Source organism: Peromyscus eremicus, chromosome 10 (genome assembly GCF_949786415.1).
Source record: "Peromyscus eremicus chromosome 10, PerEre_H2_v1, whole genome shotgun sequence".
NCBI classification, from domain to species: domain Eukaryota; kingdom Metazoa; phylum Chordata; class Mammalia; order Rodentia; family Cricetidae; genus Peromyscus; species Peromyscus eremicus.
In genome coordinates, this window is record NC_081426.1 from 27,115,067 (window position 1) to 27,142,939 (window position 27,873).

Genomic DNA, 27,873 nt, shown 5'->3' on the forward strand with positions numbered 1-27,873 from the left:
TTACCCTGACACAAATCAAAGGAAGGGATACACGTTTAAAACCTTGACAGGGGGGGCTGGAGAGATGGCTCAGTGGTTAAGAGCACCAACTGCTCTTCCAGAGGTCCTGAGTTCAATTCCCAGCAACCACATGGTGGCTCACAACCACTTGTAATGAGATCTAGTGCCCTCTTCTGGCCTGCAGGGACACATGCAGGCAGAATACTGTATACATAATAAATGAATAAATGAAAAGAAAAAAAGAAACATTAAATACCTTGTGTATGTACAAAGCAATATTTAAAAAAAAAAAAAAAAAAAAAAAAAAAAAAAAAAAAAAAAAGGGCTGGAGAGATGGCTCAGCGGTTAAGAGCACTGGCTGTTCTTCCAGAGGTCCTGAGTTCAATTCCCAGCAACCACATGGTGGCTCATAACCATCTACAATGAGATCTAGTGCCCTCTTCTGGCCTGCAGACAGAACACTCACTGTACACATAATAAATAAATAAATCTTTAAAAAAAAAAAAAATAAAATAAAATAAAAAAAAATAAAACCTTGACAGGGAAAAAGAGCTGTTTCAGTTCACTTGGGGTGAAATATGGAAAACAGCCGGGTGGTGGTGGTGCAGGCCTTTAATCCCAGCACTCAGGAGGCAGAGGCAGGTGGATGGACCTGGTCTACAAAATGAGTTTCAGGATAGCCAGAGCTGTTACACAGAGAAACTCTGTCTCAAAAAAACAAAACAAAACAAAAAAGCAAAAAACAAAAAAAAAAGGAAAACAGATTCAACTTCAAATGTCAGCATTCTCAAATACCAAAATGTCTATTGAAATGGTAGAAAAACACACATCTTAATCTTCAATAGGCACGTCATTGACCTTAATTAAAATACTGCCTTGTGAATACTGTTTAAATGTGAAGCACAGAACATAGCTTAGTGGTAGAGCACTTACTTACTCAGGATATATAAAGCCTGAGTTCAAGCCCCAACACCACCAAAATTAACTGTTACCACCGAGTGTTGGGGCTCATACCTGTGATTCTATTATTCTGGAAGCTGAGACAGGAGGATTAACTCAAGTGCAAGAACAGCCTCAACTACAGACTGAGTTCGAGACTATCCTAGGTTAAGATTGAGCTCCTATCTTAAGAATGTGGGGGAAGGAGGGGGAGTGCTAGCAAAATGGCTAAGTGGTTAAAAGTGTATACTGTTCTTGCAGATGACATGAGTCTGGTTCCCACAAGTCTGCACCCATGCTGAACAGTTCAAAACTATCAGTACCTCAAGCTCCAGGAGGATCTGATGCCTCCAGCATCTTTAGGAAACTAAACTCATCTGCATAGATACACATAAATACACATAATACAGAACAGCCAGGCCTGGTGGCACATACCTTTAATCCCACTACTCAGGAGGCAGAGGCAGACACATTTCTGTGAGTTTTTTTTTTTTTTTTTTTTTTTTTACCAGCGTGGCCTATATAAGTGAATTCCATGCCAGACAAGGCTCCATAGAGAGACCCTATCTCAAATCAATCAATCAATCAATCAATCAATCAATCTTTTAAAGAATTTTAATTCAGAAAGAAAATTGAGCAAACAGAATAAAGACATGAATGTGCACCCCAAAGCAGACCTGATATCAACTAGAAAATAGAGGTGCTTCTCTAGCTGATTTCAAGGCATGAACTTAAACGCCCTTGTTCACAGATATACCCCGGGCTAGGCACTTGACATACGGCAATTCCTCAGGAAGGTTTGGGTTTTTGTTTTTTTACATATATGTATTTGTGTGTGCACTGGTGCACATGGAGGGCACAGGACAGTTTTCAGTGTCATCGTCAGGAATACTATCCACCTCCTTTGAGACAGAGTCTCTCATTGGTCTAGAGCTCGCCAATTAAGCTAGACTGGAGGGCCAGCAAGCCAGAGAATCTTCATCTCTTTGAGACAGGGTTTCACTATGGAGTCCTAGCTGTCCTGGAACTCATTCTATATAAACCAGGCTGGCTTCAAACTCACAGAGATCCACCTGCTTCTGGGTTGTGGAATATTTGTATACTGTATGAAGATGTATTACTGTGATTGGTATAATAAAAAGGTAAACTATTGGCCAATAGATAGGCTGGAGGAATAGGCAGGACTTCTGGGCAGAGAGAGAAAGAAGAAGGAGGAATCTAGGCTTGTGAGAGAGAAGGCAGGAGGCTTGGAGGAAGCAGGATGGGCAGTGCATGACAGAACACAGATTAATAGCAATGGGCTAATTTCAGTCATAAGAGCTAGTTAAAAACAAGCCTAAGCCAAGGCCAAGCTTTCATAATTAATAAATCTCCATGTCATTATTTGGGAGCTGGCTGTCAGGACAGAGACAGACCCTTTACATCTCTGCCTCGGAGTGCTGGGATTAAAGGCATGGGGCACCACCACCCAGCTAACACCTGGCATTTTTATGTGGGTTCCAGGGATCAAACTCAGGTCTTAGCTATCAATAAATTTTTGGTGAATGAATATATGTTGAAGGATATTGGAAATTTTAATACATTTACCTTTCTTCTTTGAAGGAAGATACTGGAAAATGCAATTCCATTCCTTTACATACTTGAGATCTATCCAGACAAGACAAGTTCCTAACTAACCCAACTCCTTTAGCAGAATCCTTTTTGACTTTTATTCAACTTTTTGAGATTCTCCAAGAGTTTTTATAGCAACCACCTATTTAATTCACAGAACAGTCCCGTGAGCTAAGCAGAGCCAGTATCACCTTCCCGTTATAGATCTTAATACCACAGCCGAGGAGGTAGAAAATGACAAGCCTAATATGATATACTACGGAAGAGGAGGACTCTCAGAGGACTGCCACTGTGCTGGTGGTTAAATGTCTTGTACTGACTGCTAGAAACAGGCTATTTGCTGAAACACTTCACCTAAGTATTTTGCAGTAGTAGAGGGATGAAAATATAGCTCAGGGGTAGAGTGCTTGCCTAGCATGCATGAAGCCTTAGGTCATTTGTGGGGGAGGGGCTGGGGGAGAGAATGAGAGCACAGAGAACACACACGAAGCCACATGCTAGTTCTTTTTTTGTTAGTTTTTGTTTGTTTGTTTGTTTGTTGTTTTGTTTTGCTTTTTTTTTTTGGATAGAGTTTCTCTGTATAGCCCTGGCTGTCCTGGAACTAGCTCTGTAGACCAGGCTGGCCTCAAACTCAGAGATCCACCTACCTCTGCCTCCCAAATGCTGGGATTAAAAGATGTACTGGCTACATGCTAATTTTTTTTTTTTTTTTTTAAAACAACAAAAAAGGGTTTTCTAAAATTCTTGGGCCAGGGACTGGAGCCATGGCTCAGTGATTAAGAGCACTAGCTGCCTCTTCCAGAGGTCCTAGATTCAGTTCTCACCACTCACAAGGTGGCTTACTATCATCCAGAACACCACTCCCAAGAGACACAACATCCTCTTCTGGATTCCATGGACACTGCACATATGTGGTCCAAGACAGAACAGGCAAAACACTTACACATAAAAATTAAACACTTAAGTAAACAAGATTTAAGGAATATTTGCTTTTAGATGGGAGGTGGCACACATCTTTAGTATCAACACTTGGGAAGCAGAGGAAGGCAGAACTCTGTATGTTGAGTTTGAGATCAGCCAGGTCTACATAGCATGTTCTAGGCCAGTCAGAGCTATATAGTGAAACCTTGTCTCAAAACCAAAATTACCTAATTTGAAGGCTGGAGAGATATGGCTCTGGTTATGAGCGCTTACTGTTCTTATAGAGGATCTAGATTCCAGCACCTACATCAGTTAGCTCACAACCAGCTGTAACTCCAGCTCCAGGAGATCTGACACCCGCTAGCCTCTGAGGGCACCTGAATGCTTTTGGTGTACATAAACTAATGCAAGGACACACACATATACATTAACTTAAAAAAAAAATGAATAAGGGGCTAATGAGATGGCTCAGCGGTTAGGATCACTGGCTGCTCTTCCAAGGTCCTGAGTTCAATTCCCAGCTACCATATGGTGGCTTACAATCATCTATAATGAGATCTGATGTCCTCTAGACAGACAAGAGTACTCACAAGTAAAAAAAAAAAAAGAAAAAAAAAAAGCAACAACAACAACAACAAAAAAACAAAAACAAAAAACAAAAAACAAAGCAGGGCAGTGGTGGCGCACGCCTTTAATCCCAGCACAAGGGAGCTGGAGGTAGGTAGATCTCCCTGAGTTCAAGGCCAGCCTGGTCTACAAAGTAAGTTCCAGGACATCAAGCACTAAACAGAGAAACCCGGTCTTGAAAAACCAAAAAATAAATAAATAAATAAATAAATAATACTGCCTAAATCAGGGCTAGAGAGATGGCTCAACTGTTAAGAACACTGACTACTCTTCCAGAGGACCCGGGTTCAATTCCCAGCACCCACATGGCAGCTCACAAGTATCTTTAACTCTAGGATCCAACACCCTCACACAGACATACATGCAGGCAAAACAGCAATGCACACTAAACAAAAATAGCTGGACGGTGGTGGCGCGCACGCCTTTGACCCCAGCACTCGGGAGGCAGAGGCAGGTGGATCTCTGTGAGTTCGAGGCCAACCTGGTCTATAGAGCGAGATCCAGGACAGGCACCAAAACTACACGGAAAAACCCTGTCTTGAAAAACCAATAAATAAATAAATAAATATTGCCCAAATCATTAATCTCACGGTAATAATCCTAGCATTTAGGAGGCTGATGCTAGGAGAACCTAGGATTCAAGACCAGCCTGGGTCACTCAGGAAGACCTGGTTTCAAAAAACATAGGAAAAAAAAAAGAGAGAGAGAGAGAGAAGCCCTAAATTACCCAGGAGAGATCCACTATTATACTATTATATACAGAAGAAACATGGCAAAACCCATAGATTCTCCATCTAGAAACAATGCTGTGGGGTTGGAGCAATTCTTGCAGAGGACCCATGTGGTGGCTCACAGCCACATCTAACTCTAGTTCCAGGAGTCTGCCACTGTCTTCCAGCCTCTACAGTCACCTGCATTCTGACGGTACACGTACATACACTCAGCATACACACACACACACATAAAATACAAATACAAACAACTAAAAATCAATAAATATCTTTAAAAAACATTGTGGGGGCTAATTTATTCCTTTCAGAGTTAGAATCTTCCTCTCTGTAGCTACTGGATATTTCTGAAGGCATTTCAGATTTTAGGTCATTTGTCTATGTATATGGGAGTTAGCAGAAATAAACTGGAATTGCTATCTGATGCCAAAAGGAAGTAGGAAATATTCAATTTTAACTTGGTTTGGATTCCTCTTCCTAGTTATCACAACGCACACAAGTGGAGTAAGTACAAGACAAAACAGTGTAAGGATGGGTCACCAAGATGGCTCAGCAGTTAAACTGCTGGCCTTTCAAGCCCGCTGACCTGAACACAATGCCTGAAACTCACAAGGTGAAGGAGACCCACCCCCGAAGGTGTCCTCTGGCCTCTACATACCCACGGTGGTGACACAGGCCCACAGTCACATCCACCATCCATACACAACAGTGTAGATCAAGCCATGTGAAAAGTAAGTGCATCTCCCTGTGGGAAGACACACCTGCAGCCGCAGCAGCACCTGAGCAAGCAGGGCTGCGCGTTCACGAACCCGGGCTGCGCGTTCACGAACCCGGGATACACAGCCACTCTCCATCAAAGAAAACGAATTGACGGTGCACACAGGCTTCTTGGGTCGCTGCCACCTTGTGTTCAAGACCTCTTTCTCCCTTGCCCACCAGGGAGATATGGGTGTTCTCAAAAGCTACCCCATAACTCTCTTCCTAGGTTTCATTTCCTTGATGATGTCATCCTTCCTCGAAGCTTCTCTGCTGAGGAAAACTCAATTCTGTCTCCTTGGGCTGGGGCTGTAGCTCAGTGAAAGTGCTTGCCTGGGTCAGAGGTGAAAACATGGCTCCAGAGTTCAGAGTGAGCACTGCTCCTGCACAGGGCCATTGTCAGGTTCCCAGCAACCACATCGAGCACACCATAACCTCCTGTAACTCCAGCTCCAGGGGATCCAATTCCTCTTCTGGCCTCTGAGGCTACCACATGCATGTGCACAGACACACACATACATACAAATAAAAAAAAAAAAATATGGGGAGAGTCCCCCATCCTTAGCACAGAGGATAAAAATATAACAACACAAAAACAAAAACAACCAACAAACTGTTCCTTTGATCACAGTTACCATTATGATTCAAAAAGTCCACTCTTGGGTATACCCATAGAAAAACATGTCTACAAAACACTGGACACAAACATTCTTAGCAGAACTATTCACAGTGGACAAAAAATAGAAACAAATACAAATGACCATTGATAAGTGGATGAACAAACTATTTGTCTAGTTATTCAAAGAAATATTAAGCCATAAAAAGGAACAAAGTACCAAGAGATCACAAAATAGACAGACTTTGAAATTACTATGCTAAGTATAAGAATCCTGTTAGAGAAACCACGAATTTTAAGGCCTTATTTCTATGAAATTTCAAGCACAGGCAAATCTATAAAGTGGATATTAGTAGTTACTTAGGGAAAAGAATTGGGCCATCGGGGCTGGAGAGATGGCTCAGAGGCTAAGAGCACTGCTTGTTCTTCCAAAGGTCCTGAGTTCAATTCCCAGCAACCACATGGTAGTTTACAACCATCTGTAATGAGATCTGGTGCCCTCTTCTGGCCTGCAGGGATATGTGCAGATAGAACACTGTATACATAATAAATAAATAAATAAATCTTAAAAAAAAAAAAGAATTGGGCCATCACAAAGTGACAGGGAATGCGCAGTTTCATTCTGGAATAAAACTGTTTGGGAACTGGACAGATGGCTCAGTGGTTAAGAGCACTTGCTACTCTTTTTTTTTTTTTTCTGAGACAGGGTTTCTCTGTGTAGCTTTGCGCCTTTCCTGGATCTCTCTCTGTAGACCAGGCTGGCCTCGAACTCACAAAGATCCACCTGCCTCTGCCTCCGAGTGCTGGGATTAAAGGCGTGCGCCACCACCGCCCGGCAAGAGCACTTGCTACTCTTATAAAGAACCCAAGTTCAGTTCCCAGTACCCATAGGTAGATCACAACCGCCTCCAAAGAACCCAACAACCTTCAAAGGGAACCACACAAATGGAAGAGTTTGAGGCCAGTATGGTCTACACAGAGAGTTCCAACCTATGTAGGGGTACACAGTGAGACTTGGTTGGTCTCCATTATAAATAAATAAGTAAGCAAGTAAAAGAAAAAGTTCTAAAATTAGGGCTGGAGAGATGGCTCAGTGGTTCAGAGCACTGGCTGCTCTTGCAAAGGACCCAGGTTTGGTTCTCAGCATCCATCTACAAAGTGACTGATTTCCGTTAAATCTAGTTCCGGGGATCCAATGTTGTCTTCTGATGCCTGCGGGACACTGCAGGCAAAACACTCAAGCACATGAAATCTTTTTTTAAAAAGTTCTGAACCAAATGTGGTGGAGTACATCTTTAGTCCTAGTACTCAGGAGGCAGAGGCAGGCGGATCTCCCTGAGTTCCAGGATAGTCTGGTCTACATAGGGAGTTCCAGCACAGCCAGGAATATTTAGAAAGACCCAGTCTCAAAGCAAAACAAAATAAAAGCCACCAAAAATAAAGTTCTAAAATTGATCATAGTAATGGCTGTACTATAAAGTGCATAGACTTGTACAGTTTAAACAAGCAAGCTATGTTAGTTTCTACATGTTTTTACATGGCTTTTTACTTGTTTTTTGTTTCTGTGGTGCTTAAGATCAAGCCCAGGACTTCAGAAATGCTAGGCTAGGTTGCTCTACCATTGAGGACCATCTCTAGTCCAGATGAATTGTATCTTGATGAATTACATCTTAACAAGGCTGATATTTGAGGTGGAGTATTTAACAGTTCAGCTGTTCTATGTATTTTATTTTTATTTTGTGTGTATGAGCATTTTGCACATGTTTATGTATCTGTATAAGGCCAGGTGTGGTCGCGCACATCTTTAATCTCATGCACTCGAGATGAAGAGGCAGTCTGAGGCCAGCCTGGTCTAAAGCAAGTTCAGAATAGCAGGGCTGTAACACAGAAAAACCCTGACAAACCAAAAAGGGGAAAAAAAAAGGCAAGGAAAGGCAGGCTGCTCAGGAGTTGAAGATGACACTCCATTACACAGAAGTCCCAGGCCAACCTGGGTTACATGCGAACCCGCCTTAAACCCCCACTAATGAACCACATATTAACAGTGTTGCCTGGGAGATGTGCTCAACAATAACCCATTTGTATGTTGTACATTAGTGATTACTGTATCTCAGCTGTATTTCGATGGAAAGCATTTGTTTGGAAGGTATAAGACCCTGGGTCTGAGCACCAGCAACACAAAAAAATGAGCCAACAAATAAACAAAAAACAAATAGTATGAGTTACGTTACATGGCTTTTATCAGTCTCCCAGATCTAAATACAAAAAAACTGCTAAATACATAACTAGCAAGGATTAGCCTTTTATTTTATCATTCTTTCTGACTGTCAGCCCTCTGTCTCAACTATCAAAGTTCTTAGATTAAATCCCTAATAAATTTGAAAAACCATCAAAAAAATTCCTTAATAAATGTGTAGTAAAAGGCAAAGAACAAGCTAGTTTAGTCTACAGAGTCAGTTCTAGGACAGCCAGAGCTACAGAGAAACTCTCTCTCAAAAAAAAAAAAAGAAAGAAAGAAAGAAAGAAAGAACGAACAAGTAACATGTTTATAAAATACAGACAGGGATTTATTTACAAGCCTTCTCAATGACTTATAACCAAGCTACTAGGGAAGAATACCAGGTCATTACCTAGTTTAAGGTTTGAGCAAAAATTAACCCATTCACTTAAGAATGACTCTTAGCAGGTTGGAGAGATGGCTCAGCGGTTAGGACCAATCTTCCAGAGGATCTGGGTTTGATTCCAGCACCCACATGGCAGCTCACAATGGTCTGTAATTCTGGCTCTGGGAATGTGATGCCCTCTTCTGGCCTCTGCAGGTACCAGGTGCACAAGCAAAACACTCATATATACATAAAATAAAATGTAATGCTGGGTGGTGGTAGCAAACACCTTTAATCCCAGCATCTGGGAGGTAGAGGCAGGTGAATCTCTTGAATTCAAGGCCAGCCTGGTCTACAGAGTGAGTTCCAGGACGGCCAGAGATACATAGAAAAACCCTGTCTGGAAAAACAAAACAAAACCAAAAAAAAAAAAAAAAAAAAAAAAAGAAAGAAAGAAAGGAGAAAGAGCTATTATAACAAGTGACCTCTCGTGTGTTTCCAATGAAAGCTCTATAGCAAACAGTTCAATCTCTGGGCTAGAGCCAGCGTCCCTATCCTGACTCCACTCACAAGCTGCACGGCCTGAAATGTCTTCGGTTTAAATGAACTTTCCTGGGCTTGTTCTCCCCATGCAAAATGACCAAATCAAAATAATCACAAGAAAATCCCACTATGAAAAGGATAACTTCTCTTTTGTTTCAGATATCAACAGGAGTACAGGGCTCAAACTAATGCCTTCAGGAGGTACTCATGGACATTTGAGGCAATTTAAGAACACTTTACATACAAGAAAAAACAGAAAGCTTTTCTTCAGTGTACCTTCAGGTAATCTGGAAGTGTGAGCCCCTACCCTACCAAAGATAAAAAATATGACAGAAACCTACTAGGAAAGAATTAGTTAACATCAAAACTGTGTCATTAGAATATTTTACAATGCCAAACATTCCACAGTGGCAACATTCCTAATCAATCAACTCCCCCCCAACACACAAACAAATTCTAAACAAAGAAAGCAGAGTAGAGAACTATAAAAACAAAGAAAACAGAATAGAAAAATGTACCACAGTAATCCCTTCTCTTTAGTTCATTGGGGCACACCTTTAATCCCAGCATTCGGGAAGCAGAGGCAGATGGACCTCTAAGTTTGAGGCCAGCCTGGTCTACAGAGGGCATTCCAGGACTATACAGAAAAAACTGTTTCAAAAAACAAAAAAACAAGGAAAGTAAAAAAAAAAAAAAAAAAAAAAAAAAGGAAGAAACCAAAAAGAAGAGAACATTGGGCACCGCCATGCTTGTGTCAAGGAACAATACTCAGAATGATCAGGCCCTCAGAAGTTCCCAGCAACCCTTTCACCTTAAGAAAAAGGCTTTCTTTTCCAAAGACTCAGATTCTGCAGCCAGTCCGTCCACCAGGGACATTCAGACACTGTAGTCAATTCTTCCTTGAGGGAATTTGGAGAAGAGGCCTCTTCTTGAGGAACAGAAAAAGAAGAATCTTTTAATGAGCTCTCCCTAAACCAGGAGTACTGGCTCACACCTGTGATCCCTCTGGCTGAGGCAAGGTGACTGCTGAGCAGAGTTTGAAGACAGACTTGGATAAACGAGGGAGTATCAGGCCAGCCAGAGCTGCACAGCAAGACTCTGTCTCTAAAGAAAAACAACAAACCACTAAACACGGTCTCAACGCAAGCAGAAAGCAAGACCAGAAGAGCACACACGACACAGGACCCAGTTCTTAAACATGAACTGTGCAGGGGGTCTCCGAGGCATCAGGCACTGTTTCCCTTTCCTTTTTTATTAACATTCGGAAAAAAAGAGCCATCTTTCAACAGAGCGGATGAAACTAAAAATGCTCTGGATATCTACTGACAAGAGACCATGATTGAAAGATTTCCATACATTCATCAAGGGAAAGGGGAAAGAAACCATCTCACCACTTTATAGACTGGAAAGGATAGTCTTACTTTTCTTAGGATAGCTGGAGGGTGGAGACGATATGTCGGTAAGAGGAAGTTTGTTTTTTGGGTTTTTTTTAATTGTCACAAAAGCAAGTGAAGGGAGTGGAAAAGCAGACCTAGATAGATTTGGTGGACAAAAAGTCTGGCTTCTGGCATCCAGTTTCCTCCCTCTTAAGAATCTTACTGGGGTGCCTGGAGGTGGTGGCACACGCCTTTTGTCCCAGCACTTGGGAGGCAGAGGCCAGCCTGGTCTACAGAGTGAGCTCCAGGACAGTCAGGGCTACATAGAGAAACCCTGTCTCAAAAAAAAAAAAAAGATTCTTACTGGGGAGATGGAGGCAGGAGGATCAGAGGCTTGGCTATATAGCAAATTTAAGGCCAGCCTGGGTGACATGAGACCTTTTCTCAAAACAAAACGAGGCACATGATGGTACATGTCTGAAATAGCAGCATTCTATGGGGTGAGAGAGGAGGATTATCAGGGGTCAGGGACTGGAGGTCAGCCTACGGTACATAATGGGTTTGAGTTAAGCCTGGGCTGTATTGAGACCTTATTAGAGAAAAAACAATTAACTAGTTTCCAAATACTAATTACACATTTAATCCTAGAACTCAGGAGGCAGAGGCAACGGATCAAGGCCAGCCTGGTCTACAGAGCAAGTTCCAGGACAGCCAGGGCTACACAGGGAAACCCTGTATCCACAGGAAAAAACAAGCAGGTGGTGGCTCAGGCCTTTAATCCAGCATTCCGGAGGCAGGTGGATCTCTATGAGTTCGAGGCCAGCTTGGTCTACAAAAAGAGTTCCAGGACAGTCAGGGCTGTTACACAGAGAAACCCTGTCTTGAAAAAAAACAAAAACAAAAACAAAAACAAAAATTAATCTTTCTTTTCTTGTGATTACTCGCTAAGGCTCTCTTTCTTAACTTGAGGGGTACAGTACAGTAGGATCCAAAAAGAGAGATGTCCTTTATCATAGGGGTGTGGGAAAAGCCTCTCTGGTGGAAAGAACGGGTTAAACATTTGTGATGGAGGATACATTCACAAGAACATCTGCTTCCTTCAGCAGGACATGACTGTTCTTTCTTAACAAATCAATAGTCACAACTGACCAAAAGTTCACTGTGCACTAAGCATTTTCACAAAACTTTCCTCAGCCCTCATGACAACTCAGAGAGAAAGCACCAGGTTAGAGATGGGCTGCAACTGACAGGGGATGCGTCAAGGTCACAAAGATGTTAAGTGGGAGATACAAACTTGCAAATATCACACTCCAAAAGAGGAAGAGCAGCTCACTGAACACTAAAAGGACTAATAAAAACACAAAAAGCAAAGCTCCCTTGGTGGACATGATTGGGGGAAGGGGAACAGGGCTGACTTGCAATAACATAAATTCTGGGCCTTCCTCTCTTTACCTTGAGGTGCAGGTGAAAAATGAAGAGAAGACAATCTGTTTTTGTTTTTTGGTATTTTTTGCTTTTTGTTTTTTTGCAGAAAAGAAAGATACCTCTGTTACTTTTTAGGAAGTTGAGAATCTCCTTCACTTGGAAGACGTTGACCAAAGTGGGGGATTTTGGGGATTACCTCTTAAATCCTTAGGATAAAGAATTCCCTTTGGCACCATAAACGGGTCTCCCTTCACTGACAAATGGACCAGAGCTGAAGAAAGGCATATGCTGACAAGGGGCGTCGTCCTCTCCTAGGAGAGAAGTTGGGGGAGGGGGTTCCCTTGCAGATGGAGGCTGAAAGGGAGCCTCTTTTCCCTGGAGCCAGGACTCTGAGAAGCTGTTTTCTCCCAGCGACATGGGGCCTGATCTCCTCGATGTCTGTGGGTGTTTCTGTCACTAACGACGCAGCTTTGGTGCCCTTCAGCGCCCCCGAAAGGCTGGGGGACCCGGACCCCCTTTAGTCAGCACCATCCCGCAGAGAACCCCCAGGGCGCTGTGGGGCCTCCCGGGCCTCTTACCCTGTGGCCTGCTCCGCGGCTCGTGCTCATCCCGCCACCTTGGCCTCGGCTGCCTGGGTCCCCACTGTCCCCGGCGCCGCCAACTCTACCAGATCTTCTGGAGCCGAGGCCCGAGGGCGCTCCGGCCTCCACCGCTTCTACAGTCCGCCTCCCCCCCCCCCCCAACCCCACCGCACTTCCTCATCCGGGGCCAAAGCCAGCCATGCGGACGGGTCTTGATCCCGCCCCCGCAGAGCGCGCGCGCACTCGGGAGGGCGGCTCTTCCCAGCCGGTACCTCCGCCCTCGGCTAGCCCCAAACACACTCAGCCCCGCCCCCATCCCACTGGCTCTTAAAGAGAAACACACCGTTTGGCCCAGTTCCTGTCTCCAACTGTTACCAGTGCTATGGTCCGATCCATTTCTGTGACGTGGACAGCTGCCACCATCCTGGCAGATCGTGATACCTTTTAATAACTACAATCACACCATTCTCCGGATGCTTCTAATCACACTGGCTACTAAACCTAAACCATACACCCGGAAAGTAGTTGCTTACACTTCATTATTATTTCTCTGCCATGAATTTCAGCTTTGAAAGTACCGCATTTCATCTCTTATTGTTGCTTGTCCCTTCCCATCCTCGCCTGTTTTCTTCAGCACTATATCACAACACCAAAAGAAGTGTCTGGCAGACCGGGCAGTGGTGGCGCACGCCTGTAGTCCTAGCACTTGGGAGGCAGAGGCAGGTAGGTCTCTGTGAGTTTGAGGCCAGCCTGGTCTACAGCGTTAGTTCCAGGACAGCCAGGACTGTTACACAGAGAAACCCTGTCACGAAAGGGAAAAAAAAAGTGTCTGGCAGAGATTAGAATGAAAAAAGTGTTGGGAGGATTAAATATATCCATAGAAAAATCAACTTCCCCAAATCACAGACATGAATTACAAATAGACAATAGACACCTATAGTTTCCTAAAGCTCATGAGCCAGGCAAGTGATGAAGCCTTTGGGGAAAATTGTAATTACCTTTTCTCTGAGGATCTGCGGAGTGAGCTGAGGCTTGATGGTGCACTCCTTAAGTCCAGCAAAGGCAGGAGGATCTCTATGAGTTCCAGGCCAGTTGATCAATGCAGTGAGTTCCAGAACAGTGTGACCCTGACTCAAAAAACAAACAAACAGACAGAAAAGATCTGTGAGAGGCAGCTCAGTGTTAAAACAGGATATGTCCTGCTTTCCTAGTGGATTTGAGGTCAGTTCCTAGCAACCTTGCTGGGAGGCTCACAGCAGCTTATAACTCCAGCTCCAGCCAGAGTCCCTGCTTCTGGCCTCCATAGCCACACTCAAACATCCCATACACACAAACACATAATTAAAAAATAATTTTTTAAACATAGCTTTGAGCCAGTGAGCATGCATTTTGCCCGAGATAGTGGTTTTTCTCAGCGTTAAGACTAAAAATACACAAATTCATATACCAACCCTAGTATTTATCCTTTGGGCTGAAAGAAATCATATGCAGTTCATATATGAGTATAGTTTACATATAAGTTACTGATTTTCCAATCTATACTGACGTAAAGATTAATTAACTAGTAAGGTGGTGTGGCACACACCTTTAATCCCAGCACTCCAGGAGTTAGAGCAGAGGCAGGCCGAGTTCTGTGAGTTCCAGGCCAGCCTGGTCTACAAATGGAGTTTCAGGATAGCCAGGAATGTTAAACAGAGAAACCCTGTCTTAAAAACAAAACAAAACAAAAAACCAAAACCAAACAAGCAAACAAAAAATAATTAACTAAAAATTCACTTGGAAACATTTTGAAGGAGCTGGAAAGAACACTCAGCAGTTGAGGCTGGTGCTCCTGCAGAGGACAGAGTTGGGTTTGCAGAACCCAAATGAGGCGGCAGCTTACAACCGCTTCTAACTCCAGACACAGAGGACCTGATGCCCTTTTCTAGACTCCGTGGGCATCCCCCACCAATAGATACATAGATAAAAACACATATGCATATAAATATAAAAATAACAAAATGAAAAATTTCTTAAAGTAAATTAAATTCGGCGGGGTGGGGCGGGAGTGTTTCACAAGGTCTCTCTGGGTAGCCCTAGCTGTCCTGGAACTCACTCTACAGACCAGGCTGACCTCAAACTCACAGAGATCCACCCACCTCTGCCTCCCCAGTGCTGGGACTAAAGGTGTGCTCCATCACCACCGTGCATATTAATCCATATTAAGTATGTTCACAGGCAATTGCACAACTTTACAATAGAATCTGAAAAATTCACAACATTACTGGCTTTTCCTTTTCTCTCAAGAACCAGTATGGCTTTGCATAACCAATCCCATTATTCACTTTACATTCATTTTTATTATTTTCTCATCATGAAATCTTTGTATTAATTATTGTTTGTTTATTTTGTTTTTGAAAAGGACTCTATGTAGTAGAGACTGGCTGAGGGGTTTGAATGAGAATGACCCCATAGGTTCATATATTTGAATGCTTGTTCTGAAGTTAGCGAAACAGGGAAGGATTAGGAGATGGGATCTTACTGGAAAAGGTGTACCCTTGGGGGTTGACGTCGAGGTTTCAAAAGCCCAAACCATTCCCAATTAGCTTGTGCTAGTGCCTCTCTCTTTCTCTCCCTCTCTCCCTCTCTCCCTCTCTCTCTCTCTCTCTCTCTCTCTCTCTCTCTCTCTCTCTCCCTCTCTCTCTCTCCCTCTCTTATGGTTTTAAATGCAGCACTTTTACCCTGTGAGGAAAGGTCACTACGAGGCACGACCAAACCCAGTTTCAGACCTTTATTGGGGCGGGGGGAACAGAAGAGTGACCAGGCCTGTGATAGACACATGGGGGGGGGGGGTGCAGAAGAGAGACGGGAAGAGTCTGTGATCCGCTTTTTATGGATTTCCCTGCACATGCACAGGTAGGCTTATGGAGCTAGCCATGCATGTGCAGGTTGCGTAACCACGCTGTGTTCACTGATGATGTAAAATGTAAGTCCCCTTGACTACTGAATGTGTGGTCATGCAGCTGGAGGAGTGGCAGAATCCTAACACTCTCCCTCTCCCTCTCCCTCCCTCCCTCCCTCCCTCCCTCATGCTTGTCAATCTCTCAGCTACTTCTCCAGCACCAAGCTTGTCTACTTGCTGCTTTTCTCCCTGCCATGACATTCATGGACTCACCCTCTGAAACTGTCAGCGGCTCCCATTAAAGTCACGTGCCACCATGCCCAGCTGTGTTTTTATTTTACTTATTTGGTTAGTTTTATTTTTAATTGTTTTGAGACAGGATCTCACTTTCTAGCTCAGGCATGTCTGAAACTTGCTCTGTGGACCAGGCTGGCCTCCAACTCTTCCTGCCTCAGCCTTTTGGGCAGTAGGATAATAGGCCTGTACAAACGTGTTTGGCTCATTCACTCTCTTAAATCACATGAAAATATTATTCATCTTACTAATTTTTTATTTTTAATTCTCTCTCTCTCAGGGGGTGGGAGATAGGGAATGTTGTAATAGGGTTCTCCCTCCCTATGTAGCCCAGGCCGACCTGGAACTCAGTATGCAGACATGGCTAGCCATCTTTTTTCTTTTCTTTCTTTTTATAAAAAAAGTGGCCTCTTTATAAACTCTATTAACTTTTTGTTGTTGTTGCTTTTGGTTGTTCAAGACAGGTTTCTCTGTGTAGCCCTGGCTGTCCTGGAACTCTCGGTAGACCAAGCTGGCCTTGAACTCAGAGATCTGCTGGCCTCTGCCTCGCAAGTGCTGGGATTAAAGTTGTGTGCTGCTGGTGCCGCCGCTGCCACCACCACCACCATGGGGCTTTTTTTCCCCTAACGTCTTTTTCTTTTCCCTTTTTACAATTTCTCACTAGGTAGGTCAGATTGGCCTCAAACTCTTCCAGTGATGGGATTATAGGTATATACCACCATGGGAACCTTTACTTATTGTGCTATGGGAGGCCCGTTGGCCCACTCCCAAATTCTCTGTTTTATAGTGCTTTTGCTTTATATATATATACATATATATGTATATACATATATATGTATGTATTTTTTTCTGAAAAACACTGGAAACCTACAGCTTGTGTTAAAGCTGGAAAAAAATTTTAAAAAGTGCTGTAATTAACTGGAGGCAAAGATGTCATTTAGATTAGTAGTCAGCATGGTCAGAAGACACGTGGCAGTCTTATGACCGAAGACATTAGTTCTGGTTATAAAACAGTATCCAGAATGAAGCAGGAGGCTGGTCGAGTGGCACAGGTCAGACACCAGGCTGAGGTTGCATGCAGAGAGACAGCTTTGCCTGGTGTGTGTGAGGCAGTAAGAGAAAGAAAGAAAAAAGAAAGTGGGGAAGCATGAGGAAAGTGCACCAGGCATGGACAGAATTTGGTGGAAGGCTGAAGCTGGAGGACTGTCATGAGTTCAACGCCAGTCTGGCTACAGAGTAGGATCATAAGTCACCTAACTTATTTCCCTCAAAGAGAGAGATGTCCCAGTAAATAGGGGCTTGGCCAGCCCTGGGTGTCACATATCAAATTGGCCTGCATGAGATTGGGATCGGCCCTTCCGAGCTTCTCCTCAGCTTGTCACTGTCCGTCTGTGAAGTACCCTAGTGTCTACTGTCTAGTCAGGATGCAATAGAAAGTTTAGGAAGATGTCTGTGAAGTCACAGCAGCTATTTATTTAGGTGTATGTGCCTAGTATGTGAACAACGTCATCAGTCATACTGTGCCCAATCCCACAGTGCACTTCATTTTGAGGCAAGGTCTCCCTTCTAGTTTCTGCTGCATGGAGTTCTCCAGGCTAGCTAGCCCTTAAGCTTTTTTTTTTTTGGCCATGGGTGGATGGGTGGGTGGGTGTGGTTCTCAATTAGTAGTAGGGATGTGTTACAGATGCATGCTACTATCCTGTGATGGAAGTCAGGCTGTCTGGCAACCCACTCAACTATCTCCCCTAGTGGGTAGCTTTTTTTTTTTTAATTAAAAAAATTTTTTTTTTTTTTGGTTTTTCGAGACAGGGTTTCTCTGTGTAGCTTTGCGCCTTTCCTGGAACTCCCTCTGTAGTCCAGGCTGGCCTCAAACTTACAGAGATCCGCCTGGCTCTGCCTCCTGAGTGCTGGGATTAAAGGCCTGTGCCACCATCGCCTGGCTTAAATTAAAATTTTAAGTTATCATAAAAACCACAGCTATTGTCACTAATTATTGGAGGAAGTTAAAGAGTTGGGATTGTTTCAATATTTGATTAGCATTCACTGATTTAGTTTTCAATCCCCAGTTCTGTGGGACAAGCGCTGGCCTTACATGCCCAAGGCCCTGGGTTCAATCCTCAGAACTAATCAACAACCAAGGGATCACAGAAGTCTAGGAATGTCTTAGGGTTTGGGTTTGTAGAGACTTGCACAGTGGACACTTCCAAGCAGAACTTTTCCATTGTCTTAAGTTTATAACACCACCCCCCTAAACACACACCACACACACACACACACACACACACACACACACACACGCACACTGGTAGATTTCAGAGGGTGGCTTAAAGGAGACCGAAAAGCAGAAAGCGAGAGGCAAGTCTGACTGTGGGCAGAACCGTGTTTATTGGCGGACAAACTGCAAGGGGACACAATCTCACTCAGGTGGAGGGATGAGCCATACGTCCCATGCTATGAGGGGGGATGAGAGAACGCCTCATACCATAAGAGAATAAGATAAGAAAATGACTCAGTCCATGCAGACAGATGAGAGGATACTCCGGGAAGAAGGCGGCTACGACCTTTATAGGGGAATAAATGACTACCTCACCTGTTATGCGTTCCCTCCTGTAGTTTCTCAGTTCCGGAGTGCCCTCGTCTGGCCGCAAGGGAACCTGGGAGGTGTAGTCTTTCAGCAGGAAACTATCGTTCCAAACTCTAGGATACAGAGAAAAGGAGTACTGTTTTCCTGCTGAGGAGGGTCTTTGTCAGAGGGGGTATTTATGGGCCCATTGAAGTGTGTGTGGGGGGTGTCTTCTGGTCACTTAGCAGGAGGAGAGTTTTAACTTGATCGGCTGTGATGAATCATGTTGTTGGAGGCGGGTGGTCCATTGAAGAGGCGGGTCCTCTGGTCACTTAGCTGGAGAGTTTAACTTGATCAGCTGTGAATGGATTATGCGATTATCGTCCTGTATTCCTAAAGAGACTTTTGAAAAAGAATTGTTAAAGGGCTGTAAGCAGTTGATTTTGTTATAGAGTAAAACTGAGAGATTTCCCTGGAACATTGAGGGAGGGGAAGGAGACAAGGCAGGGGAGACACTTGTAACCCAGTGAGACTAGGTGGGCTCGGAGTTGATTCAGGGTGACAGTGACTAGTCCCATTGCCAGGACTCCTGTGCCAAAACAAGCTAGCAGAAGTAGCAGGGAACTACAGAGCATCAAAGGAAGGGAACAGGAGAGAATAGAGGACAAATGTAAAGAATAATATTTGGACCCGGATGAAAGGGATGAAATTCCCTTTCAGCCAGTTTATTGACGTCATCTAAAAGGTCTTTTTTTAGATTTGTTAGGAACAAATGGAGCTGTTGTAGGGAGAAAGTCACTGGGAGAGCTTACATAGAACATTCTGTTTGGGTATGGGGTGAAATTCAGTAAAACATGTAAAAGACAGGGTAATACATTAAGTATGAGTATTTTAATATATATTTTAATATATAATAAAGGAGGATGGAAGTCGTCAAGGGGAGGAACCAGAGTGGCAAGGAACCAAAAGGAATTTTTATCTGGTCCCTGTGTCTTGTGCTAAGCAGAAGTGTCTTCCTTCCTTCCTTCCTTCCTTCCTTCCTTCCTTCCTTCTTTTCGTTCTTCCTTTCTTTTGTTTGTTTTTTTGAGACAGGGTTTCACTGTGTTGTGTAGCCCTGGCTGTCCTGGATCTCACTTTGTAGAACAAGCTGGCCCCTCGAACTCAGAGATCTGCCTGCCTTTGCCTTCTGAGTGCTGGGATTAAAGACATGTGCCATCACTGCCTAGTAGAAGCATATTTCTTAACATCATTTTATTTAAAAATAGATTGGTGGGCTAGAGAGATGACTCAGAGGTTAAGAACACTAGTTGCTCTTCCAGAGGTCTTGAGTTCAATTCCCAGCAACTATATGGTGGCTCACAACCATCTGTAATGAGATCTGGGTGCCCTCTTCTGGCCTGCAGGAATATATGCAGACAGAACACTATATAATAAATAAATCAATCTCTTTTTATTTTTTAATTTTTTTTGAGACAGAGTTTCTCTGTATAGTTTTGGTGCCTGTCCTGGATCTAAATCTGTAGACCAGGCTGGCCTCGAACTCACAGAGATCTGCCTGGCTCTGCCTCCCAAGTGCTGTGATTAAAGGCATGCGCCGCCACCGCCCAGCTAAATAAATCTTAAAAAAACAAAACAACAACAACAACAACAACAAAAACCCAAAAACACAGAGCTGTGGGTACAGCGACATCTTTAAAAAAAAAAAAAAAGAGGATGGTTTTGAGGCATAATTTGTAAAGCCAGATAAGCAAATTAAATGAGCTTTTGGTTTTTGGAATTTATTGGAAAACATCCACAAGTACCACTTCCAAAGCCTGTCTCCTCCTTGTAGGCACTGGCCCTGGACCTCTCTGTTTCGATAGAGACTAGGTTATACTCTTAAAGCACCACAGGTGAGCCCAGGTTGGAAAGAATCTCCTTCATCTAAGTCATCTCTTCCTGAAGAATCTGAATCCGTGGGACATCACTTAATAGAATCATTTGTTGACTCTACAGATATAAAACCAACTGTCAAAGACATGGCTTGGATGTTCTGAATAACTTTCTCAAGCTGTGATGACAGAGTATCTGGCATCTTCCTTTAATGAGAGAACAAGGGTGGTTAGGGTGAGGACCCTGAAATTAGCTTTTACTAAGAGGAAGAATTGAATGCCAGTGTAGAAGTCATGGCCAATTAAACTATTATGCCGGCCTCACATAAGTCAGGTGGTAGGCTTAGGTACAAGGTTCCCCTGTTCACAGCATCCTCATATGTCAGTGCAGAGACATTGAGGGCAGAGTGTAATTGCTATTCGCCTCTCTGTTGTTTGAGACATTTAGGATGTGGGTGCAGACTCTGAGGTACTCCAATGGGCGAGAGAATCCATCCCTTGTCACGGGAGACATAAGGAGTAATTCATCTTTAGATAGGGAGGGAGTTTTTTGTTTGTTTTTTCCTGGTTTGGCCTACATGGCCAGAGCTGGTCAGGCCTATCTAGCCAGAGGCAAAAGCAGCAGACTTCTGGCAGGTCTTATTTCCCAGGCATCCTTGTCCCATAATGAGGTTAGCATGCAGCCTGTTCTGGTTGGATGACCTGTGCCCCATCCAAGGGAACTACTAGGGCCTGAAGACTTCCTACCATCCAAGCCTACTGTAAATTTAACTCATTTTACTCAAGCATTCAATAACTCATAACTAGTTTTTTACACATCTGATATTGAATATTATTTTATATTAAATAAACTAAGTTTACTTTAAACTTGTTTTGAGTTACCACGTTTGGCTTAATTTTGACAACAGAAGACTGCATAATGAGAAATACAAATTGGTCTCTCCCTCCAAGCTTGTCTCTGCAAATGTGACATTTGTAGTTAGCATGACTGACTGTTAACTTGTATTTCTTAATTATACTTAACAGTTTACAATAAATTAGTTAACTCATAAATTATACAAAGCCCGTTTTCTTGCTACATAGCCCAATCTGGCCTTGAACTACAGGGAACTGTCAGTTCTCTGTCTCCAGAGGACCTGAATTAGCAGGGTGCACAACTACATTCAGCTTCTCCCTGAGACTTTCGTGCTTTCAATAGCCCTCTGGACCCAGGTTGAGTTACTAACATTGTCAAACACAAGGAAAAAAAAAAAAAACAGCTCAGCGAGATAGGAGTCGACTCTCCTGAGTTTCCCCTATTATGAGAGCACTGTCGGAAACGAAGGTCCTGGCTCTGTTTTCAAATTTCCTTTGCAAAGCAGGCAGCACTGTAGCCGGAGGCGGGAAACTCCAGCAGGAACTCAGAAGGTGAAGTCAGACTCGACGCCACGCCCCCCTCTCCCCCAAAGCCCCGGAGGAGGAAGTGGCGAGGCCACCGAGACGAAGGCGGAGGCTAGGCTAGAGCGGCCAGGGCCGGCTGAGCGGGGACCGGCAAGGGGCGGGGACTCGGGGCGGAGCCTCCGGAGCGGCGCGGGCTCAGGTGAGCGCTCCTCGGCGGTGCTGGCTGGCTGGCGCCTAGAGCTCTGGTGCGGAAGCTGCGCGAGCTGCGGGGGCCCGGGTGGGCTACCCTGAGGAGGTCCGGGATATCTAGCCAGGATCTGGCCTCGGGCCCGGCCTGAGGAGGGGAGGGGCTCTGGAACTGGGGGCGAGTCGAGCGCCCGCCTCGGGCTGAGACTTGAGGGGTTTGAAGGAGGGGGTTCTGAGCCAGGTTCGAGGACCGACTCTTCCCTCAGCCTTCGTGTGACCTTGGATAAGTCTTTCTCTCCCCGAGCTTCTGCTACCACAACGATGAAATGGAGGCAGGACGGTCCGCTGAGAGTTGGTACACACAAGAGGTTCGGCAAAAAAAACCCAAAAAAACAAAACCCAGCCTTCCTCTCTGCTCTCTTCCTCAGGACCTTGGTAGGGAAACGTGAATCGTGGGAGCACCTAAGAGTCTGAGTGACCTTGGGCGAGTCCCTTGTTTTGACGTTTCTCTACAGATGTGATGGACTAAGCAAATAGCCCTGTGCTATTTTGGTGTTACCAATGCAGACAGAAACAAGGCAATGTCCCTCTCGCTACAAGTCTCTTTTAGGTATGCGGTGGAGAGGCTGTCTTTTCAGAGGGTTGACTAGATCTCAGACCCAATTCCCATTAATTCCTACAGCAGACTTCTGTTTGTTTTCCTCCCTTGGTAATTGGAGGAGTGATTCAATGCAAGGGTTGGCACGCCACTCAGCTGAACAACAACCGGTATCTTCAAGGCCTAAAATTAAAAACCAATTTTAGGAAGCCTGACTTTCTGGTTGTTTTGTTTGTGTTTCAATGGCAGGAAGGCAAGATGACTTCCCTGCTCCAAGATTGGAACAGCTGAAGAAACCACAAGACAAAATGAGAACTACAAAGGTCTACAAACTTGTCATCCACAAGAAGGGCTTTGGGGGCAGTGGTCAGTATTGATTGGTCTTTGGGGGTGTGTAAATTGGCTGACGTGATGTGCCCAATACAATACCTTGCAAATTACGAATATCACTATTGAGGCTAGACAGATGAGTGAGTGAAGTCATAACAGCATCAGCAGAATGGTTGGATCTCAGTGCACAAGATCTCTCTGAAAAGCATTCACATTCGGATTTTGTTTGGTTGTATTTTGAATCTGGGTCTTGCTGGTTATCCCAGGCTCATCTGGAACTCACCTTGTCGCGCAAACTGGCCTTGAACCCATTGTCCTCCAGTCTGTGTATCTGGAAATGCTCTACCACATCTGACTTGATTTCCCTTTCTGTTTCCCCAGCTTCTGTGCCAGGAATTTAACCTAAGGCCTCATAGGTACTAGGAAAGCTCTACCACAGGACTGCGTCCAAGCCCTCCCTAATGTTTACTTCAGATACTAATTTACTTCAGAGATCAGAACTACTGACACAATGAGATAGTTTTGCTTTTGAGACAGAGTCTTATAGCCCATACTGGCTTTGAAATCAGTATGTACTAGAAGATGATCTTGAATTCCTAACCTTCCTTCCTAAATAACCAAGTGCTGGGATCTCAGGCTTGTGCTCCTACCTGGTTCTATGCCATTCTGGGCAAAGAACCCATACTTTGTGCATGCTAGCAAGCACTCTACCAAGGAGCAACACCCCCAGCCCTCAGTGAGTCTCTTTTACTTTACATTTCATTTAAGATTTGTTTATTTATGCACTTGTATCCGTGCACCTGTGTGTATGTGGATGCTTTTGCACGTGTGTGCATCTATGAATGATAGGTGCCGACTTTAGTATTTTGGTATTCTTCCTAAGGAGCCATTAGCTTTTTTTTTTTTTTTAATACGGGTCTCACTCTGTAGGCCTGACTAGACTAGTTTATTGTGCTGATCCTGCTGCCCTTGAAGTTACCGAGATACTTGATATCTCTGCCTACTAGCAGCTGGGATTAAAGGCATTTGCCATCATGCCTGGCCACCTTGTATTTTTATTCACTTACTTACTTTTCTTCACCTTGTATTTTGAGACAGTTTTCTCTTTGGGACCTGGGGCTTGCCAATTAGGCTAGACTAGCTGGCCTGTGAAACTGAGTGATGACATGTGGACGCTCTGCCAGATACCTTGGATTCATTATGTGTTGATTTGGATTTAATTCAGTTCTTGCATGTTTAGAAACCTTTAGTTGTCAAATTATTGCAATCCTCACATTTAGTTGTATCAATCCCATATGAGGTTGCAACATACTTTATGAAACTGGCCTAAACATTTATAAAGAATAGATAGCTATAAGTAAGAGATGCCTTCAGCAGAGGAAATAACAAGAATACAATGTATATGGTATATATAATGTTTATAGATCTGTTTTTTTTTGTTGTTTTTTACTTTTGGTTTGTATATTTGTATGTGTGTACAAGACAGGTGTAGCTTGGTGATATACCTAGGAATACAAATAAAATTCTAACCAGTTTGCCTATCAAGCATAAAGATTATAAATATGGCAAAATCTCTTGTCCCCCAAGTAGTTCTTAACTGTATGAAATAATTAGCTGTAGTGGCTCATGCCTGTGACACAGAACTTTCTGAGGTTGAGACAGGAGGATTGCTAAAAGTGTGAAGTCAACCTGCTGTGGAGTGAAACTGACTGTTTCAAAGGAAATAAAGAGGAGCTAGATGTGGTGGCGTACGCTTTTAATCCCAGCACACAGGAGGCAAGGGCAGTCAGATCTCTCTGTGAGTTTGAGTTCTATGTGGTGTGCTCTAGGCCAGCTCGAGCTACACAGTGAGACTGTCTCAAAACAAACAAAAACAAACAAACAAACAGCAAAAAAGAAAGAAAAAAGGAGAGATGGAGAGAAGGAAGGAAGAGAGAAAAATGAAACAAACAAAAATGTGCTCAAGGAGCTTAATTTAGACAGTGGAAGTTCATTCATCATAAGGACTACACAGAGATTGAATCTAAAATTGTTAATGGAACATTCTAAATAAAAACTGAGATCAATCCAATAAGACCTTTACTAGGCTGAACTTTTGAAGTATGTTGAAAAGTCTACCTTTATTTTGGGGTGGATGGATTATTTATTTATTTATTTATTGGTTCTGGGGATTGGGATATGCTAAGCATTTACTCTATTGAGCTATGCCATTACCCCAACCCCTATAGTTTAAAGATTGTTTTGAACCCCAATTGTACTAACATTTGAAGTCTAGACTATTTGACTCAAGTTTTATAACACGTAAGAGGTGTTGAGCCTAATTTAGACAGAAGGAACTCTGTGCTAGTAATGAACTCTGGCTGTACTTTTACTGGCTGTCTACCTTTAGACAAGTCAGTTTGTCTCCCAGGTTTTTTCCTGCTCTTGTTAGCTCTAAAGATTTATTGTGAGAGTTTAATTAAGACAGTGTTTTTAAGGGAATTCTTTGAATATTATATAAATATAAGGGTGCTGTATTTGGGACCTAGGCTGTTTCCATCACGTGTATGCCACATTCACAAGTATTTTAGAGAGTAAAATGATATTCGAGAGGTGTAATTCACTGAACCATGGGCTACTTTTTCCATGGGAGCAGTAAGATAGTAGACATGTCCTTGGAGATAGGTCCCTGAGCCCTGTCCAACTCAGCCATTTACCATGGTGGCCCTAGATAACTTTGCAAAAAATTTTTTAACTTATTGTTTTCTTCTGAGCTGAGGATGGAAACCAGGCTTTCAAGGATGCTAGGAAAGTACTTTGCTTCTGAGTTACATCCCCAGACCTGTGCAAATCCTTTGGTTGTTTTAAAATTAGATTCAGGGGCTCGAGAGATGGCTCAGAGGTTAAGAGCACCGACTGCTCTTGCAGAGGTCCTGAGTTCAATTCCCAGCACCCACATGGTGGCTTACAACCATCTGTAATGAGATCTGGCACTTGCTTCTATATACATAATAAATAAATACATCTTAAAAAAATAAAAATAAAATAAAATTAGATTCAAAATGGACGCTCAGGGAAAAGGCAGAACATTTGCTTACCTATTCGTTAGCCTTAGGTTAAGTAACATCCTTAGCACCTTATAAAATAGGCAAACAAATGGGGGCTGGTGAGATGGCTCAATGGGTAAGGACACTTGCTGCCAAATCCATTGACCTGAGTTCGGTCCCTGGGCCCCATATGGTAAAGGGAAAGAACCGATATCTGCAGGTTGTCCTCTGACCTACATGAACACACACTTAAAAAAACAAACAAAAAACCCAGAAAGTAAAAACCCAAATGGAACCTCAATATAACAACAAAAATAAAAATAAACGTTGAGCATGGTACAGCCTGCCCTGTGGTCCCAGCAGTCTGGAGATGGAGACAGGAAGGTGAAACAGTTCAAAACCACCTTATATAGTGAGTTTGATGCCATCCTGAGACACCTGTCAGTCAAAAGAGTAAAATTAGTGCCAGAGTTGTTCTTCCAGATCCAGTAGTAATACCAACATGATGGGGGTGCCCTGTGTTTTCTCTCTGGTGCTTTTATTTTTCAGAGGGTATGTGCTAGAGATTCAACCCAGCACCTTAAGACATGCTAAGCCTATGGTCAACTACTAAGCCCATTTGCTTTTTAAAGTCACTGAATTGTTTTTCAGATGATGAGCTAGTCGTGAACCCTAAAGTGTTTCCTCACATCAAACTTGGAGACATTGTGGAGATTGCTCACCCCAATGATGAATACAGGTGAGCAATTCAAGGATTAAGGGAACTAGACACCCAGGTGTTTTCAAGTACTATTTCAGACTAGTCGGGGCTAAATTGTAAGATCCTATCTCAAAACAAAATAAAAAATGCTCTTGTTGCTTGATGATGGTGGCATACACTTTTAATCCCAGCATTTGGAGGCAGAGGCAGGCAGATCTCTGTGAGTTCAAGGACAGGAAGGGCTGTTACCCAGAGAAACCCTGTCTTGAAAAAACAAAACCAAAATGATCATGTCTGGGGCTGAAGAAATGGCTCAGCAGTTAAGAACACTGGCTGCTTTTCTAGAGGACCTGAGTTTGATTCCAGTATGTGGCATGTCACACCCATCTGTAATTCCAGGCCCAGGGCATCTGATACCCTCTTCTGGCCTCCTAGGGCACCAGGCATTCATGTGGTGCACAGACATATATGCAGGGTAAAACACTCATATACATACAAATTTTTTTTAAGATTTTTTAAAAATTATGTTCAGGTGTGGTGGTACACGCTTTTAATTCCAGCACTCAGGAGGTAGAGGCAGGTGGATCTCTTGAGTTCATGGCCAGCCTGGTCTACAAAGTGAGTTCCAGGACAGCCAGGGCTACACAGACAAACCCTGTCTTGAAAAAATTTAAAAAAATTTTTTTTTTTAAATTTTAAATTACGTGTATGTCTGTGAGTATGAGTGCTAGTGCCCTCAGAGGGAGATTCCCTGGATCTGGGGTTATGGACAGTTGTGAGCCACTTGAGGTGGGAGCTGGGAATCAAACTTGGATCCTCTGGAAGAGCAGCTAGTGCTCTCAACTGCAGAGCCATGTCTTCAGCCTTACCAACAGGTTTTTTTTAAGTGGCCCTTTTTTTTTTTTTTTTTTTTTGGTTTTTCAAGACAGGGTTTCTCTGTGTAGCTTTGCGCCTTTCCTGGAACTCACTTGGTAGCCCAGGCTGGCCTCGAACTCACAGAGATCCGCCTGGCTCTGCCTCCCGAGTGCTGGGATTAAAGGCGTGCGCCACCAACTGGAAATTTTTGTTGCTTTTGTTCATTTCCTCTCAGGGCAAGTGTAGTGTCTTTGTTTCTAAGAAAGATTTATCTGGTTGTGGCAGAAGTTACAATGTGTACTACATTATTTGTTTGCGTTTTGATGGGAGGTGGAGAAAGCTTACCTCCTGCAGTCTTGCTCATCTTTGTTGCTTTCTTTTCCAGTCCTCTGCTTTTGCAAGTCAAGTCTCTTAAGGAAGATTTACAGAAAGGTAAATATTACCTCTCTCTTTGGGATTTTTA

At 43.5% G+C, this 27,873-nt stretch overlaps 1 protein-coding gene across 6 annotated transcripts in view; it reads left to right on the forward strand.

Moving 5' to 3' along the window:
* The first annotated feature begins 21,821 nt into the window (after positions 1–21,821).
* Positions 21,822–27,873, forward strand: part of Depdc5 (DEP domain containing 5, GATOR1 subcomplex subunit) — a 121,104-nt gene continuing 115,052 nt past the window's right edge. For all 6 annotated transcript variants that reach the window (XM_059275664.1, XM_059275667.1, XM_059275666.1 and 3 more), the window contains exons 1-4: positions 21,822–21,914; positions 22,749–22,865; positions 26,507–26,594; positions 27,796–27,842. In XM_059275664.1, the coding sequence (XP_059131647.1) occupies positions 22,808–22,865; positions 26,507–26,594; positions 27,796–27,842 (193 nt within the window). In that variant the 5' untranslated portion in view covers positions 21,822–21,914; positions 22,749–22,807. The remainder of the gene's footprint in view (positions 21,915–22,748; positions 22,866–26,506; positions 26,595–27,795; positions 27,843–27,873) is intronic.